General features: G+C 36.1%; 1 protein-coding gene across 1 annotated transcript in view; it reads left to right on the top strand.

The window, feature by feature from the left end:
* Positions 1-18,551, top strand: part of SMAP1 (small ArfGAP 1) — a 183,076-nt gene that overhangs the window by 62,521 nt on the left and 102,004 nt on the right. The window contains exon 3 of the mRNA XM_029943467.1: positions 14,578-14,663. Coding sequence (XP_029799327.1) covers positions 14,578-14,663 — 86 coding nt within the window. The remainder of the gene's footprint in view (positions 1-14,577; positions 14,664-18,551) is intronic.

Raw genomic sequence — 18,551 nt, forward strand, 5'->3', positions numbered from 1 at the left:
CTCTGATATCTTCCATGCCTTTCAAGCCCAGCTATTAATTTTATGACAATTGTTCTAAATTCCTGTTCCATTATATTTCTGTTTTGAGCACTTCTGTAGCTATGACTTGATCCTGGAATTTCTTTAGTGGAGAGTTCTTCTGTTTCATCATTTTTGCTAGCTTTCTGTCTCTTATAAGTTTCCAAATCTTGTTATGTGCTCTGCACCTGCAAGTACTGCTCTGTTAAAGGAGATTCATTGACTGTCCATGGCCTTCCGGTCAGGAGGTGTTTTTTAATGGTGTCCCTTGGTCTCTCTTGTTATTCCTTTGGTTATTTTTTTTCCCTACTCATATTGATATTTGGGACTCTCCCCCATGTGTACTTTGGCTTGTTTCTTGAGGTAACCCTGAAAAGGAAAAAAGACAAACACACAGGGATCAGAAGCACACAAACACACAGACAAATCAAATAAACAAGCAAACCAGAAGGGAAAAATTTTAAAAGCAGGTGAGGGCCAAAAACAACAAAAGGGAAAGGACAGTCTAAAAGCATAAAACCAGAAATCCCAGGTACATATAAAGAGCAGGGAGGAGGCAGTGCTGATGGAAGAGCATATACTAAGAGAGAAGTGACAGAGGTGGGGAGGAAGCGAAATTGAACATTGACCAGGTAGAGAAACTAAAAGGCTTAATTCAGAGAAAGAAAGAGGAGAATATGGTAAGAGGTGAGGAGAAGAAAAACAAAGGTAAAAACAGAGATGTTACCCAAATAAACTATACAGTCTGATTATTCCAGGGAGAGAGAGAAAGGAGCGTAGTGAAGGAGGTATAGAATAGGCATCAAGAGAATGGTTTAAATGTGAGTGTTTAAGCAAACCTCTGACCAGAGTGCCCAGTCTAGTGGAGGGGAGAGATAAAAATGAGATAAGGGAAAATATATTTGAATAGCAAGATGGCAGTGCAGCAATGTTGTTCTTGCCCTGGACTCTGGTTAAAATAAAAAAAGCTCTCCTGTGCGGATGGGCGTGGTTTGGTATAGGCTGGTCTCATCTCTGCATCCTGCTGGCCGCTCCCTGAGGTCCCACCTAGGTGGTTGTGTGGAGGAAAGTGGCGGAACCCGAGACCCTTCTGGAAACAAACATTGCAACTCACTTTTAGTTCCGATCTCCTTGTGCTGTGGGTATAGCCAAGGTGGGCCGAGTTGTGTTTACCAAGCCCCACCTCGTTTCTAGATCTTGGTCCTTGCACTTTAATGATACTGCCCAAAATGTACTTCCACAGGCTGGGTGGCTTCCTAGCCAGGGATTGAACAGAGGGAGTAGGGAGCAGTTTCTCCTGGCGCCACCCGGGATCAGGGTGCTTAGCCCAAGGGAAAAGCCACAGCTAGAGAAAAAAAATCTCTGAAAGCCCTGCGGTTACAGGTAGGATGATGGGATCCCTCTCCATCCTGGACCGAGGTTTTTCTCTTCTCCAGAGACAGTTTATAGCAGTTTCAGCCACTCTTTCTCTTCCCCTCGCCTTTGCGGCTCTCCAGGGAAGCAGTTCTCTCCCCTCTGTGCCTCCGGGTCCTGGCCCATTTTTATCTTCCCCAGTTCACACTCACACACCTATGAGGCAGTCTTCTTAGTGGACTCTGTCTCTTTTCCTCCCACACTCTTGCAGCTCAGTGGCTTATGGCTTCAGTCCTTCCTGGTTTGAGAGATGCGGGCAGGCGAAAAAGTACGGAGCTCCCTACCTCTCTGCCATGTTGCCCAGGAGAAGAGTTTTGAACAAATATTTTTTTGTTCTTTATACTTTCATAAGGGGGAAAAATCACTAAATGGGTATAGATTTCTATTTTAACCTTGTTATTTTTAGAAATACCTGCTATCAGGTAATTTGGTACCTTTTAGTTTAATTTAGTAATAGATGTGCCATACAATTGACCTGCTTGTCTTAAACTTTTGTTCTTTCTTAGAAGAAAAATTGTCTTTAGGAAATTAAAATGACAGATTCTCACTAATATTCATCAGTGAGCTTTATTATATTCCTAATCAGTTAGTCTAAATACAGTGAGACTAGGTGAAAGAGAATTGGATGGGACTTTAAATATTTCTCTGTCGCCAAAAAAGTAATTGAAATTACAGGTACTTCCTTTGTTTTGCTTTTTAAATTTATTTGTTTTGAAAGACTGAGATACCAAGCAGGGGAAGTGCAAAGAGAGCAGGAAAGAGAAGCCCAAGCAGGCACTGCACTGATAGCACAAGCCCAACTTGGGGCTTGATCTCACCAACTGATCTGGGAGGTCATAATCCAAGCTGAAATCAAGAGTTGGACACTTAACCAAATTGGGATGTAAAGGATTATAAAAAGTAGGGGATGAAAGTGGCCAAATAGGTTGAAGAAGTTTTTTCCTCTTTGACCCTCTAACACAGTATTTCATTAAAGTCATGATACATTTTATTCTTTAAAAGCATATTTTGTGTAATAAGATTGCAGTTGATAGAAGTACAGCACTCCAGTGAGGTCTCTCTGCCATCTTTAAAAAAAAAAGAAAACTGGAGCTAGAATATTGATAGGTAGTTGAAACTTAAATTCAACTTGAATTGTGCAGTTGTGCAGGGTTGTTTTAATTTATGACCCCATTTTTAAGTCATTAAAGGAAAGTGAGATAAGATACAATGTTTTCTATGGGAATTCTGCATAGGAGAAAGATGCATTAAATAAAATATAACATTAAGATTAATTTTACCTTTTTTATTTTTGATAATGAGACTACTTAATGAAAATTTAAACAGATAAAACTAGCCGAGTTTATCTTTGTTGCCCAGCAGTGGTATACATGTAAGATAGTTGTTATGCATTGGTGTGTAGTCACTGCAGTCTTCCTGTGCTTAATGTTTGCAAGGTATATCTTCTTTCATGCTTTTATGTTTAACTGATACATATTTTTAAATATAAATAGGCTTCTTTTAGACAAGAAATGCCTTTGAGGTAGGCTCTTTCAGTATGTAGTTTCTCTTTTTGTTTTTATTTCAGTGACTTAAAAACATTTCTTCTTTTTACATTTATTTATTTTTGAGAGACAGAGAAAGAGCACAAGTGGAGAAGGGGCAGAGAGAATATGAGACACAGAATCTGAAGCAGGCTCCAGACTCTGAGCTGTTAGCACAGAGCCCAACGCAAGGGCTCCATGCTGTGCTTGAACTCACAAACCAGGAAATCATGACTTGAGCCGAAGTCAGGCGCTTAACCTACTGAGCCACCCAGGCGCCCCTTTCAGTGACTTCCTAAAATTAGTTTTTGAGTGTTCTGTCTCCTCGTTGAGTTTTCTTCTTTAGTGACTCTCTTACATGTATGTTGGGGTGGTTCAGCCAGTTGGGCGTCCATCTTTGGCTCAGGTCATGGTCTCACAGTTTGTGAGTTCAAGCTCCACATCAGACTCTATGCTGACAGTTCAGAGCCTGGAGCGTGCTTCAGATTCCGTGTCTCCCTCACTCTCTGCTGCTCCTCCACTTGTGGTCTGTTTCTCTTTTTCTCAAAAAGAAATAAAACTTAAAAAAAAATAAGTTAATACATGTATGTCGAATCTTCCTTGCCTAACTCCGGTATTTGCCACTTATTCTTGAATCCTTTTCCTTACTTTTTTTTAATTAGACATTTTTTTCCTTTTGCCTCTCCAGTTTTCATAGGCAATTATTTGTTGTGTTTATTGTTCTCATGTTCCATTTTATTTCATATTCATTTCTGAAAGATTTTCCTTTCATTTTTGATTCTTTCCTGAGTTTTTATTTTAATTCTGGATATTTCAAAATTCTGATTTAGTTCTTTCATAACTTCCCATGTCTTTTAAGTCATTTTACATATTCTTTCATATGTTGCCTCTATATTTGGCTTAGGTGTACAGGTTTGAACTGTTTTTTGAGCTTATTTGTTCTAGTGTGGATTCATTGTAGAGATATTATTCTGCTTCTTATTCTCTTTTTCGTCTGATAAGTGTATGAGATTTGACCTTGATTCTTTTTTGTTGATCACTTTTTTATGTAGTATTAGTTTTCTTTACTTTTAAAAGTAATTGAGATTCAAGATAGCTTTTCTAACTGTACAGACCTCTCTTCAGTGATTTTTGTGTAATGTTTAAAAATAAGACTACTTGTTTTCTGAGATTTTTTTTGGCTCTGTTCCCTTCTCCCATTTTTATCTGTACCTTTTCTTCCTTTAGTTCCATTTTTTTGGTCCGGTTCAATTTTGAATCCTTTCCTGGTGCTTTCTCCTCAGGGAAATTTGGTGGTTGTGTTACACAAATTCATAGGGGCTATATTGTTTTCCCTCATTTCAAGCTTATTGTAGACCTTTTGCACGTTTGCTATTGGGTTGGGTAAAACTCCTTTTCAGTTTTGTGTGCTTTCTTCAGACTGGTTTGTTGTAATTTCCTGTTTGTATGTCTTCGCTATTTTAGTGTTCTGTTTTCAGATCCACTCAACTCCGTATTAGTGGCAGGTATCATTCAGGACAGTGGTTGTTAGTGCCTCGTCTCTACCAGATAGCATTATGAGATTTATGGGGATACTTCATCACCAGGTTTTGTTGTAAATACTGTCTGTGGGTTTTTGGTTTTTCTATCTAGTTATTTTTTTGTTGTTTGCTTTTGGTGAGAAGCTTCTGGGAGCTTTAAAAACTGTGAGAATTACAGAATTCCTCTCACAAGCAATATTTTATAAAATAAAATTCCAGGTAAATAAAGTAGATTTGAAGAGCTCCATGATTTAACTACATCTGACCCATTATGTGTTAGAACAGTATTTAATCTTTCAAGGGTTTGACCCTTAGATAAATTTTCATAGTGCTTCATAGAACCAAGCATGTAATACGCTTTCAGTCCACAATTCTTGGTACGTATTTATTCAAGAAAACCCTCGGTCAAATAACTTTTTTCTTATTTCGTCGGAGGAATGTTTGTTATTAATTCTCTCAAACTGATGAAATTTCTCACATCATAGCCTTGTGTGCATACTTTTAAAGTTGATTGAAATTTAACTTCAGTTGATTCCTTGCCAGGATCATTAACTGTCACCTCAAAGAAGAGCTGAGCATGGGGGCAGCTTACAGTGTTAGGTTTATGTATTGCCTATATTTGCAGAGTGAGATGAACAAAGAAATGCAATACTGTTTGTAACAAAATTTAATCTGTGAGGTTTAATATGAAGTTTCCATTTTTAACCAATACATTTGAGAAAACATCACATGTATTTTGAATTTGTGCAGGATTATGCCCTCTTGATCTTTAAATTGTTTTTGAGTTAACCTTTTAAGGTTAAAAAGTCAGTAATAGTGTTTAGAATTATCTTCCTACTAACTGTTTATAGTTCTTTGGGTCAAAGCAGTGAACAAGATATTACTTAGATACTACTAAGGTATTACTTAGTGCAAGTCTTCATTAATTTAACTCTTTTCACTTTACAGTGCCTAGTCTAGATAGAACTCAGAGAGTAGAACTAAAGGAATACTAACTATTTGGAGAAAATGGCTTGTGTCTTCATGTAGAGTGCTATATTTGATAGGAAATTGTTATGTGGCAGTGAATGAATACTTTTGTGAATCGATCGATTTGAAAATAGTGTTATTATTAATTTCTTCGCATATAATATTTTATAGGTGTAGTCACTGCTCTTCCCTGCCATAGAAGATAGCAGGCATAGTCAAAGGCTGGGACCCTGTAGACCTGGGTTCTAGTTTTGGCTTTGTTACGCTGGGTAATCTTCAGAAAATCACTTACTAGTGGCTGCTTTTTCTTTAAAAGAAAATCATCAGTATCTAGTGCTATTCTAAGTCCTAAACAGATTTTAAAGATGTCTCATTACTATTTTTATAGTGACCTTTATTTGTTTAATGAATTTCTAGAAGCATATTACAGAATACACGGGGCCCTCTAGGCAGAATGATGGAGAAAGCATGTCATATTTGAGAAAGTGAAGTAGTTTTCTGTGACCAGAGTATTGGGTGCAGTTATATGTGTCATAGGAGATGAAGACAAAAGTTTCAGTGGGGAGTTCGTTGCTTTGGTCTTGATCCTATCACTGATGGGGGAGGAGATAGGGACATATCAGGGAACTCTTAAAATATTATAGATTGAAGAGTGATGTTTTAATGCTATGTTCCATTTAAGAGCCTACATCTGCTAGATTTGTTCCCACAATGGCAAGGCAGTGAGTGACTAGATCTTGAACTAAAGTGATGGTAAAGGGGGAGGAAGGGCAAGCCTATAACATATATTAAAGAGTTAGAATCACTAAGGCTTCTGACAGAAGAGGGGAGAGTCCAGGATGATTCCCGAGGTGGGCCTTAAGCTCCTAGGATCAAAGTAGTGGTTTATTCCTAGACTTAAAGTGGTATGGATTTCATAGTAAGTACAGATTACTAAAGACTGTGATGTAAAGCTTTTCCAACTTTGTCATAATAGTGTTTAATATTACTTTAAAAATACATTCTCTGAATTTGTAAGAACTAGCAAATGCTGCAACAGATAAATCATGGTCTGAGAATATCTAGAAATTGTGAAAAATATGAAAATTGGTACCTCTAATTTCACACCATTTATAATTTTTAGTTTTTAAATATGTGTGGTTTACTTACTTTGTTCCTTAAAACAACAATTAAAACAGAAAGAGAATAATTCCCCCGAAACAGAATTTTATGAAGCCTGAAGGAATGGACTCTGTATTAAATATTTACAAAGAGTTCCTGAGACCAAAAATGGTGGCCCTTCTTTTCCAGCAGCTGGAATCCAAAAGATCTTGAAACCAGTCCTGAAAAGCTTGCTCCTATGCAAGAAATCCTGGTGGCTTTTGAGAGGAAGATAGAGAACTATTCTGGAAAATTTCAAGTGGTAGTAGAGGTGAGTCACTGACATGAAGAATTTATCCAGGGACTACAAGTATTCATTTTCTCTTTTTTATTAACAATTTAAAAATATATACATTCAGATAAGGCAATTTGAAGATCTTAGTCTTTGTTTTCTAAAAATTTTAATGAATAGATTATAGAACAAGTAGTATTTCCTTGCCCACATAAAATTATATATATGTTGACATTTTAAGAAAAAAAAACAGATACATTCAATGGTGTAATCTTAAGCAACAGTTCTGTTTCTTTAAGATGATGATACTGGGAAAAGATATAAGTAAATGTCATTTATACTTGGAATGTAGGATATACTTGGATGGGATTTTAAAAAATGTACTAATTTAATTTGATTCATAACCTCTGATCACTAGAACACTTTGTTCTAGTAGGATTGGATGATACCAGTGAGGAGAGGAAGTCTTGCTCTCATTCACATGCTGCTTGGATACCCTAGCTAAGCTTCTCTGAATAATATTTTATTTAGAAACAATGCAGGATTAATGTAGCCCTCTCCTAATTATATATTGTTTTGGGGAATGAGAATTATATGGACAAGGCACAAACTTCAAAGGGTACAAAAGGTGTGAAAATAGTTTTCCTCCCAATTCTATCCCTCAGTCATCCAGTTTTTCCTCTGCAGGAACAACCATATTTATTTGTTACTTGTATAGTTTTCCCGAAGTATTTTATGCATATATACAAACATATAGGTAGTATACATTTTTAACTGTTCTCATATCCTTACACAATAATCATTGGTCTTGTAGGTGAGATTCTTCTCCACCCCCCAGAAAATTCAGAAGAGTTTTAATTTATATAGCTTTATCTCTCTCCCTCTAGATTTGATGTAGACGTGTAGCACCTTTCCATTACTAACTTGTAAGATCTATTGATTAGTTTAATAGTTTTGCATTTTTGCTATTGAGATATTAGAAGATTTAATTGCCATACTCTAACCTAATCATCAGAAACAGAGCAGTTAGCCATCTCAGTCCTTTATTTTGTAGCTGTTACTCTTTTTCCCACTTATTCCAGTTTTTAAACTTAGCCAGTAAACTCCAAAAGGCAAGTCAGTACACACATAAACATTTATGAAAACTATGCAGGGAGCTTCCTGTATTAATATATTAGTATGAATTCTAGCTTAACTATAAATGGCTTTTGACCAGGTAATTCTTAGTGTCTGAGGGAGAAAGTGCCGGAAGCATAGAGACAGATAGGAGGTAGGTACTGAAGAAAGAGAAAGGATACACAAGGTGAAAAAGAGGGGTTGTCCAAGGAGCCATAGTCCTTAAACATAGCTACTGAACCTGGACTTGACTGTACAAGTACAGTTGACCTAACAGCAGGTGGAAGTCATACCCTGAAGTAGTTGTATCACTTAGTTGGATTCCACAAGTGCTCTGGTTTCCAATATTTTGGAAGACTAAAGAAAAGAAAAACATTAGCAAGTTTTATTCTTAGGAGAATGAATCATTAAGTTGGAATTTTAGGTGGTCTGTCATTTACTTGCCATTTACTATTATTTCCTGATATAGATAAAGACTTAAACGTAGGCACATTTTGTTTCTGCCTGTTCCTGCTACTTCTTATCCTCACATTTATTTCAAGGCTCTTTTTTCACTAAAACTGATTTTGTGTGGGACTTATTATTTTTTTTCATTGGAGATGTCCCTGTTGACAAGAAATAGTGATTTTTTAAATTATAATTTATTGTCAAAGTAGCTAAGGTACATTGTATACAGTGTGCTCTTGGTTTTGGGGATAGATTCCCATGATTCATTGCTTAACATAAAACACCCAGTGCTCATCCCAGTAAGTGCCCTCCTCAGTGCGCATCACACATTTTCCCCTCTCCCCTGCTTCCTCTCATCAATTCTGTTTGTTCTCTGTATTTAAGAGTCTCTAGTGGTTTGCCTCCCTCTCTGTTTGAAACTATTTTTTCCCCTTCCCTTCCCCCATGGTCTTCGGTTAAGTTTTTCATGTTCCACATATGAGTGAAAACATGATATCTGTCTTTCTCTAACTTATTTCACTTAGTGTAATACCATCCAGTTCCATCCACCTTGTTACAAATGGCAAGCTTTCATTCTTTCTCATTGTCGTGTGTGTGTGTGTGTGTGTGTGTGTGTACATCTTCTTTATCCATTCATCAGTTGGCGAACATTTGTGCTCTTTCCATAATTTGACTACTGTTGATAGAGCTGCTATAAACATTGGGGTACATGTGCCCCTATGAATCAGCAGCCCTGTATCCTTGGGATAAATTCCTATTAGTGCTATTACTGGGTCGCAGAGTAGTTCTATTTTTAATTTTTTGAGGAACCTCCATACTGTTTTTAGAGTGGCTGCACCAGTTTGCATTCCTACCAACAGTTCAAGAGGGTTCCTGTTTCTCCACATCCTTACCAACATCTGTTGTTTCCTAAGTTGTTAATTTTAGTCACTCTGACCCGTGAGGTAGTATCTCAATGTGATTCTTATTTGTAAGAAATAGTGATTAAAAAAAAAAACATTTTTATGGTAGTGTCACATAAAAATGAAATTTCCTGGTACATTTGTTTGCCTGCTCCTTGATTCTGTTTATTTTCTTTATATCTGTTCCTGCTTTTTATTTGTTACTTTTTTCAGTTTTTTTAAATTTTTTAATTGAATTATAGGTGACATGCAATGTGACATTTATTACAATAATTTCAGGTGTACAACATGGTGATTTGACAACTCTGTAAGTTATGCAGTGCTCATAGCAAGTGTAGCTACCGTCTGTTACCAGTTTACTTTTTGTATGCTTTAGTTTACTAAATTATACAAATACCATAAGTAAATGCCAATTTAAACTTTAAATTGACACCCCCAATTTACTTCAGTCCCCGTAAAACATTAAAAAACTTAGATCTCTTTTGGAATATATATTTTATTGTTTTTAGTGCAGAAATACTAAATGGATGAAATGTTTTCCACTTAGAAAGTTTCAGAAATAGAACTGTTTTACCTATGTTAGATTGTGGAGGAAGTATGTTAGCCTGTAAATGTTTTTCAGGATTCCAGTTCAAACAGTAATTTTTGAAATTGAGTCTCAGGTGACCTGTGAGTCTTTGGGCAGGTGTTGTTCATTGTACTGGATTATATGGATAAACTAAAAACGTACAGATTATGGATTGACAAGGACAAAATGCATTTAATAGGTTTTGAGGGGTTTTTTAAAGTTTATTTATTTATTTTCGTGGGGGGAAAGGGGCAGAGAGAGAGGGAAAGAGAATCCCAAGCATTCAATGTGGGGCTCAAACTCATGAGCTGTTGAGATCATGACCTGAGCTGAAATCAAGAGAAATCAAGAGTTGGACGCTTAACTGACTGAGCCACCCAGGAGCCCCTGAGATTCTTAAGCGTGATTTCTTATATCATTTTCAGGTGAAACCTTCCTTTGCAATTATAATGGTAGTGATTTTGGATAAAGATGATTCAAACAAAAAGTACAATATAAAATTCATTCTTCTAGGAACATACAATGTATAAAATGAGGACAGATAATTTAAAATGAACAATAAATAACACGAATTTTTAAATATGTACTACCTAAATGGCATTTATCATAACTGTGAAATACACATTTCACTTACTTTTCAATATAAATATATATATATTTAAAGTAATAATGCATATTGACATTTTAAAATATATTTTTATGATCATTTCTTTATCAAATATTTCAGTATATTCTCTGCTCACTATGTTGACTTTTCTCAATTTAATTTTGAGGAATGCTATAGTTTATTAAGTAAATACCTATAAAAATATTTTTAGGGCACCTGAGTGGCTCAATTATTAGTAATCTGACTTCAGCTCAGGTCATGATCTCACAGTTCTTGGTTTCGAGTCCCACATCGGGTGAGCAGAGCCCCACTTCTGGTGAGCTCAAACCCTGCATCAGGTGAACATGACCCCTGCTTTGGGTAAAACATGAGCCCCGGGTGAGCCCTACTTCTCTCTCTCTCTCTCTCTCTCTGTCTTTCTCTTCCCCTCTTTCTCCTCCCCTCCCTCTGTCTCCTTCCCCCCCTCTCTATCTGTGCCCCTTCCTCACTTGCGCCCACCCCAAAACACTTTTTTAACCAAACTTGTAGAAAATTTGATTTAAGTAATTAAGAGTCCTCTTCCATTTTTCATGTTTGAAGTGTGTGAGACAGAAAAAATTTGATAGAATTTTGTACTTTCTGTAAAACCAAAGAATTTTCAAATTTGGTAAATTAAAAAATTTTTAATCTATTTGACATCCTTACAAGTATTCCTCCTTTTGAAGAAGTGAAAATAGGTTTGAAAGTTTAAGTTTATCAGAATGGTGCATAGTATTTCTGGTTTAATTAGAAACTAGATGGTAAAAGTTAAGGTAGCTTGTTCATTAACCATAACTTAATTCTCATTGGAGTTAAAAATAATAAAAAAAATTACTGTTATTTTTAAAGAAGTGTATGTCCTTTATCATCCCTCCTTTTCCCTTTTTTGCAACAAGTCCTCTCATTTCAGCTCTGGAAAACTGAATGATAAATTTCCAAAGAATAAGAAACTAAAATTTTTCTTTCTAACAGTACATTTTCTAAAGCTTTTTGACTGAGGGAACCTAAAAAAAATCATTATTGTTTTTAATGACAGTAATGATGTTTTAATAATGGAGGCAATATCCAAAATATTCTTCTATCTTGTTGTGAAATTTCCTGGACACTTACTTTGATTAGCTGGTGCCTGGTGGTAAGCATTGATACTAGGGAACTTGATCCTAGTCTCAGCCTTGTAACTGGTCCATTGTATTACTCAGCAGAGAAATCATATAACCTCTTTGTGCTTCAATTTATTATAAAATGAAAACTGAGCTCTAAAGCAAAGAGCTTGGTGCTGTAAGTCTTGCAGGACATAGTCTCCAGTTCCAATGGATACAGCCTGAGATGTCAAAACTACTACTGATGGCTATGTTTGTATCAGGAGTTGAAGACTCATGGAGACTTAATAATCTTGGGCCTGTTACTTAATCTCTTGCTGCTTCCGTTTTCTTTCCTGCCAAAGTAGGATAAATAATGTTTAAATCAAGGTTTTTTGAAACTTAAAATGGCATGTATACATATATATATATATATATATATATATGCAATTTCTGTAGTATGTATGCAATTTATAATAATATATAACATATAAAAATAAAGTATTGAGGCTAAAAAGCTTGTTATTATAGTTGTTAGGCTATTTTCATTATTTTCTTCTGATTACTAGATAGAGTTTGCTCTTCAGGGCCAATAGAATAAATTTTCAAAAGTGCTCTGTATGATCCTTAAATAAAGTATTTTGAAACTCTAAAGACAGCTAGTTTGTACCATGTTCCTTCCTATCAACTCCCTCAGTGCCAGCTCCTGTTGTTTTTTCCCCTTGCTTTCACCATCTCCAAATTGCTTAACCTTTTCATCTTCACTGATCCTTTCATTGCTGACCTTCCTTCCTCACTACTCTGTTCTACTTTTTAGAAACCTAGAAACTATCTGAGCCACTAATATCTTCTTACAAAATGATCTTTCTACATCTGTGATGTCATTGAATACTGGTTTCTTCTAATCCCAACTACACACCACATGCACTTGTACCCAGTCACACTTTCGGGCAGTGTCTCCTATAGAAATGGCTCATTATTTCACATTACTTCTCCCTTTCAGGTTTTTATACCTCTGTTTTTCTCACCTGCATCCCTAGAACAGCATTAATAATTTGGTATTATATATATGTATGCCTTGTTCCTAATTATTTTTTATTTTGTCAAAATTTGAATGACCTCCATTAAATAAGGAGAATATTTTATATACAATGTGTAGAATCATATTCATTGAGTATAAGGTATTTCTATAGAAAGCATCTCTTATGGACTGGTAAGAAAAAAACTATCAATTACAAGACACTATCAATTTTAAGATGTATTCCTATTTCATTAACGTTAAAATATGAGGAAAAATGTAACTTAGAATTAATGAGATAACAACATATATAGTAGATAGTGGTTTTAATCTTACTAAATTTTTGTGAAATTTTCCATGTATTCTTGTTTGCTTGATGGAAACTTTTCAAATTTTCTTATACTTTCATAGTTTCTGTAATTACTTTTTGCTTTATTGGAGATACTGTAAAAAGTAAGAGAGATTTTCTTGTTTTAGTTCTTCCTAAATGTTTAATGCTTTTATGATTACATAACTTGGATCATCTGTATTTCTAAATTCCCACCATGACACAAAGATGAAACATCATTTGAATACTTAATAGAGCAAACGTTTTTTCATTTTTCAAGAAGGGCGAGCTGAAAGTTTCTAGGCTCTTCTCCCCACACACAGAATTTACATATTAGCTCTCATATTCATGCTAGCATATGTTATGAGGTAGTAGAGCCCTCTGACCTTGTACTGTCAGTTCACTTTACACCATGTTTCCCCCTTACCTTATATACCTTTGGTTTTAATTTGTCTTAGTTTCTGTTTTCTCTCCAAAGCTATATGACAAAAACACTTATTTCTTCTTTTTCAGTTCACTATCCCTTATAATTCCCAGTCCCCTATTACTTCACTTTCTTGATCTCTCTTATTATCTTGTTTACTCTCAGAGAGTATGTTGATGGGGGTGGGATAGGTATCCAGAAATGAGTGTATATTAGTATTTTGCATACCTTACACCTCAGTTGGGAGAAATATGGCCACTATTTTTTATATGAAGGAAGGTGGTTATGTGTCCACTTGAGGGCTATAGCTCAAGGTCGACGTCTGGAAATCTGTTAGAGCTGGACTGTCTTCTTGGAGATGTGGAGTGTGTCTAAGAGATCAGAAGGAAAAATAAGGGATTATACAAACTGATCTTTCTACCAGTTAAAACATTTTAAGAAACCCAAGGTCTATGTAAATGATGCAAAATAGTAATAGAATAATGTTTTGTTTGTAAGTGTTAATTTATTTTCTAATGTAATAGAATGTCCAGGAAGTATTGTTTGGCTAATCTTTACTCACAGAAGATACTGAAATTTAAACTGGTTGAAGTGATTGTCAGATTATTTTATGCCTTCTGAGTGTTCTTATTTTGGGGGCTTAGAGATTGTAGGGAGACTTTGGACTCCCTAAAGTACAGGTTTTTTTGTAGGGAGGGGATCTATAACTTTCAACAAAATCTTAAAGAGGTTAACCTCAAGGAAATTAATCCTTTTCTTTAGAATATTAGGTTAGCACTATTTCTTTTTTATCTGCTCTCCATTGTGATCCTGATTATAAATCAGGAAAACCCAGGAGTATTTTGAAACTCAAAACAAAATTTGGTCTTGAGTTGTTACCCTTGGAAATGCAGTGTTGTTCAAGTGGTATATTTAGAACAATAATAAAACTGTCCGTGTACTACCAGGAAATTACTTTCAGGAAGTAGTAAATATAAATAAAGTTGGTATTATTTTCACAGAAAAAGACATTAGAAAACTGTGGGTCCACATAAGTTGAGTATATGTGAGGAATTAAAATATACTTTGAACTTTAGTAATTTTATAGTTGTGATTTAAATTATTTTCTGAGAAAATATATATTACAAATAATGACTATTACCTGGTATTTGTTTGTATATATGTGTGTAAATATATATATGTATGTGTCTATGGGAATTACTTTTTAATATTCATATGAGTAATGAAAATACTTGATTTTTCTTTTTTACTTTAGTGCATGCAAGATATGGGAAATACTAAAGCAAGACTACTCTATGAAGCCAATCTTCCAGAAAACTTTCGAAGACCACAGACAGATCAGTATCCTTTAAACTTTATTGTGGTTTTTAAAAGAATTAACTTATTTTTATACTTCATATTTTAACTGTCTGTATTTAGAAGGTTGTGAACTCTATAATACTGTTATATATTTAGTTTTAAATGTTCAGTTATTTATTTTGAGAGAGCACACGCATGCATGAGTTGAAGAGAGGGCAGAGAGGTAGAGAATTCTAAGCAGTCAGACCTTGGAGGTCGGAGAGACCATGTAAAATACTAGTACAGCCTTGAATTGAGCAATGATGAAGTTATAAGTTATTAGTACATGAAGAATGGACAAGAAGGAATTGGGAAGATTGAAAAGAAATTGGGAAAGCATGAGAAATTGGGTTATATTAAGACTGGCTCTGTCTCTGAAGAAGATACTGGGATGACCCCATATTTTAAAACTTGGGCGAGGTTCTATGGTGAAGTAAAGCATATTCCCAGAGAGAAAGAATTCAGTACCAGATGAAAGTTGAAGTGTCAAAAAGGAAAGGTAATGAGCCATGCTTCATTGCTTTGGACAGGTTCAGGTGTCTGTTGGACGTATACATGGAGATCCCCATTTAGTAGCTGGAACATGGGCCTGGACCTTAGAACAAAGCAGGAAATTCAGTGCAGATTATAGAGTAATTTAGCATGTAGGTGATAGAAAAGTCTTGAATGAGGTTATGCTTACCCAGGGCATCGGTCCTGCATTCTTTTTTGTGTTTTGTGTGTGTGTGTGTGTGTGTGTGTGTGTGTGTTTTGTTAAAAATATTGGGAATGCTGTTTTTTTTCTTTCTTTTTTTTTAATGTTTATTTTTGAGAGACAGAGAGAGACAGCACGAGCAGGGGAGGGTCAGAGAGAGAGAGAAAGACACAGAATCTGAAGCAGGCTCCAGGCTCTGAGCTGTCAGCACAGAGCGGATGCAGGGCTCAAACCCACGAACTGTGAGATCATGACCTGAGCTGAAGCCGGACACTTAACCGACTGAGCCACCCAGGTGCCCCGGGAATGCTGTTTTCTTTCTCCTCTGAAAAATGGAGGCCTAGGGCAGAACCCTGCGGAATAAAGGATGGTAGAAGGACATAGAGTAGAGCAAACAAGTAATGTCCTGGGTTTTTACCAGTTGCTTGCTAGTTGTATTTATTCCTCTTCTCTCTGGTTCTCACCCCAGAGGCTGAGTTGAACACAATGTTGTTCACAACAGCTGAAGTAGCTTTAATGCTTAAAAAAGGTTTGCTGTTTGCTAGGCACTGAACTTGGCATTTTATGTACATTATCTTTTTTTTAATTCTCAAAAGCTCAGTGAACTAGAGCATAATATTTTCCTTTTGCATTTTTTTCCTTTATTTTCATTTATTGTCAAGTTGGTTTCCATATAACACCCAGTGCTCATCCCCAAAAGTGCCCTCCTCAATGCCCATCATCTCCCTTCCCCTCTCCCCTGGGTTGTTCTCAGTATTCAAGAGTTTCTCAATGGTTTGCCACCCTCCCTCTCCACAACTGTTTTTCCTTGTCACCTCCTCAATGGTCCTCTGTTAAGTTTTTCCTATTCCACTTATGAGTGAAAACATATGGTATCTGTCCTTCTCTGCCTGACTTACTTCACTTAGCATAACATCCTTGAGTTCCATCTACATTGCTACAAATGGCCATATTTCATTCTTTCTCATTGCCATGTAATACTCCATTGTGTATATATACCACATCTTCTTGATCCACTCATCAGGTGATGGACATTTAGGCTTTTTCCATGTTTTGGCTATTGTTGACATTGCTGCTATGAACATTGGGGTACATGTGCTCCTATGCATCAGCATTTCTGTATCCCTTGGGTAAATCCCTAGCAGTGCTATTGCTGGGTCATAAGGGAGTTGTATGGATATTTTTTTGAGGAACCTCCACACTGTTTTCCAGAGTGGCTGTACCAGTTTACATTCCCACCAACAGTGTAGGAGGGTGCCCGTCTCTCCACACCCTCGCCAGCATCTATAGTCTCTTGATTTGTTCATTTTAGCTACTCGGACCTGTGTCAGGTGGTATCTCAGTGTGGTTTTGATTTGTGTTTCCCTGATGATGAGTGACACTGAGCATCGTTTCATGTGCCTGTAGGCCATCTGGATGTCCTCTTTGGAGAAGTGTTTGTTCATGTCTTCTGCCCATTTCTTCACTGGATTATTTGTCTTTAAAATGTGGAGTTTGGTGAGTTCCTTATAGATTTTGGATACTAATCCTTTATCCGATAATGTCATTTGCCACTATCTTTTCTCATTCAGTCTGTTGCCTTTTAGTTTTCTTGACTGTTTCCTTTGCCATGCAGAAGCTTTTTATCATGATAAGGTTCCCATAGTTCATTTTTGCTCTTGATACCCTTGCCTTTAGGGATGTGTCAAGTAAGAAATTGCTGCACTTGAGTTTGAGGAGGTTGATACCTACTTTCTTCTCGAGGGTTTTGATGGTTTTCTGTCTCACATTCAGATCCTTCATTTTGAGTTTATATTTGTGTATGGTGTAAGAAAGTGGTCTAGTTTCATTCTTTTGCATGTTGCTGTCCAGTTCTCCCAGCACCATCTGTTAAAGAGGCTGTCTGTTTTCCATTGGATATTTTTCCTGCTTTGTCAAAGATTCATTGACCGTACATTTGTGGGCCTAGTTCTGGGTTCTCTATCCCATTCCATTGGTCTATGTGTCTGTTTTTGTGCCAATACCATACTGACTTGATGATGACAGCTTTGTATAGAGGCTAAAGTGTGGGATTGTGATGCCTCCCGTTATGGTTTTCTTCTTTAATATTACTTTGGTGGCTATCCGGGGTCTTTTGTGGTTCCATACAAATTTTAGGACAGTTTATTCTAGCTTTGTGAAGAATGCTGGTGCAATTTTGTTGGGGATTGCATTGAAAGTGTAGATGGGTAATAATGACATTTTAACAATATTTATTCTTTAATCCATGAGCATGGAATATTTTTCCATTTCTTTGTGTCTTCTTCAGTTTCCTTCATAAGTTTTCTATAGTTTCTATCATAACAGATCTTTTACATCTTTGGTTAGGTTTATTCCTAAGTATTTTATGGTTTCTTTTGCGATTGTGAATGGGATCAGTTTCTTGATTTATCTTTCTGTGGCTTCATTATTGGCGTATAAAAATGCAACCAATTTCTGTACATTGATTTTGTACCCTGTTACTTTGCTGAATTCATGGATCAGTTCTAGAAGGCTTTTGGTGGAGTCTGTCGGGTTTCCATGTAGAAACCAGTCTGTCTGGCTTGGGAATCAAAGTGATGCTGGCTTCATAAAATGAGTCAGGAACTTTTCCTTCTGTTTCTATTTTTTGGTATAGCTTGAGAAGAATGGACATTAACTTTGCTTTAAATGTCTAGAATTCCCCAGGGAAGCCATCTGGCCCAAGGTTCTTATTCTTTGGGAGATTTTTGATAACTGATTCAATTTCTTCACTGGTTGTATGTCTGTTCAAGTTTTCTATCTCTTCCCATTTGCGTTTTGGTAGTGCATGTGTGTTTAGGAATTTGTCCATTTCTTCTAGGTTGTCCCGTTTGTTGGCATATAATTTTTCTTAATATTCCTTGATAATTGCTTGTATTTCTGAGGGACTGGTTGTAATAGATCCTTTTTCATTCGTGGTTTTGTCTATTTGGGTGCTCTCTCTTTTCTTTTTGAGAAGCCTGACTAGAGGGTTTTCAGTTTTATTTTTCAAAAAAGCAAGTCTTGGTTTCATTGAACTGTTCAACTGTTTTTTGGGGTTCTATTTTGTTTATTTCTGCCCTGATCTTTATTATTTCTCTTCTTCTGCTGGGTTTGGGGTGTTCTTCCTGCTCTGCTTCTAGTTCTGTTAGGTGCGCTCTTAGATTTTGTATTTGCGCTTTTTCTAGATTCTTGAAATA

This window comes from Suricata suricatta, chromosome 7 (genome assembly GCF_006229205.1).
Source record: "Suricata suricatta isolate VVHF042 chromosome 7, meerkat_22Aug2017_6uvM2_HiC, whole genome shotgun sequence".
NCBI lineage: Eukaryota > Metazoa > Chordata > Mammalia > Carnivora > Herpestidae > Suricata > Suricata suricatta.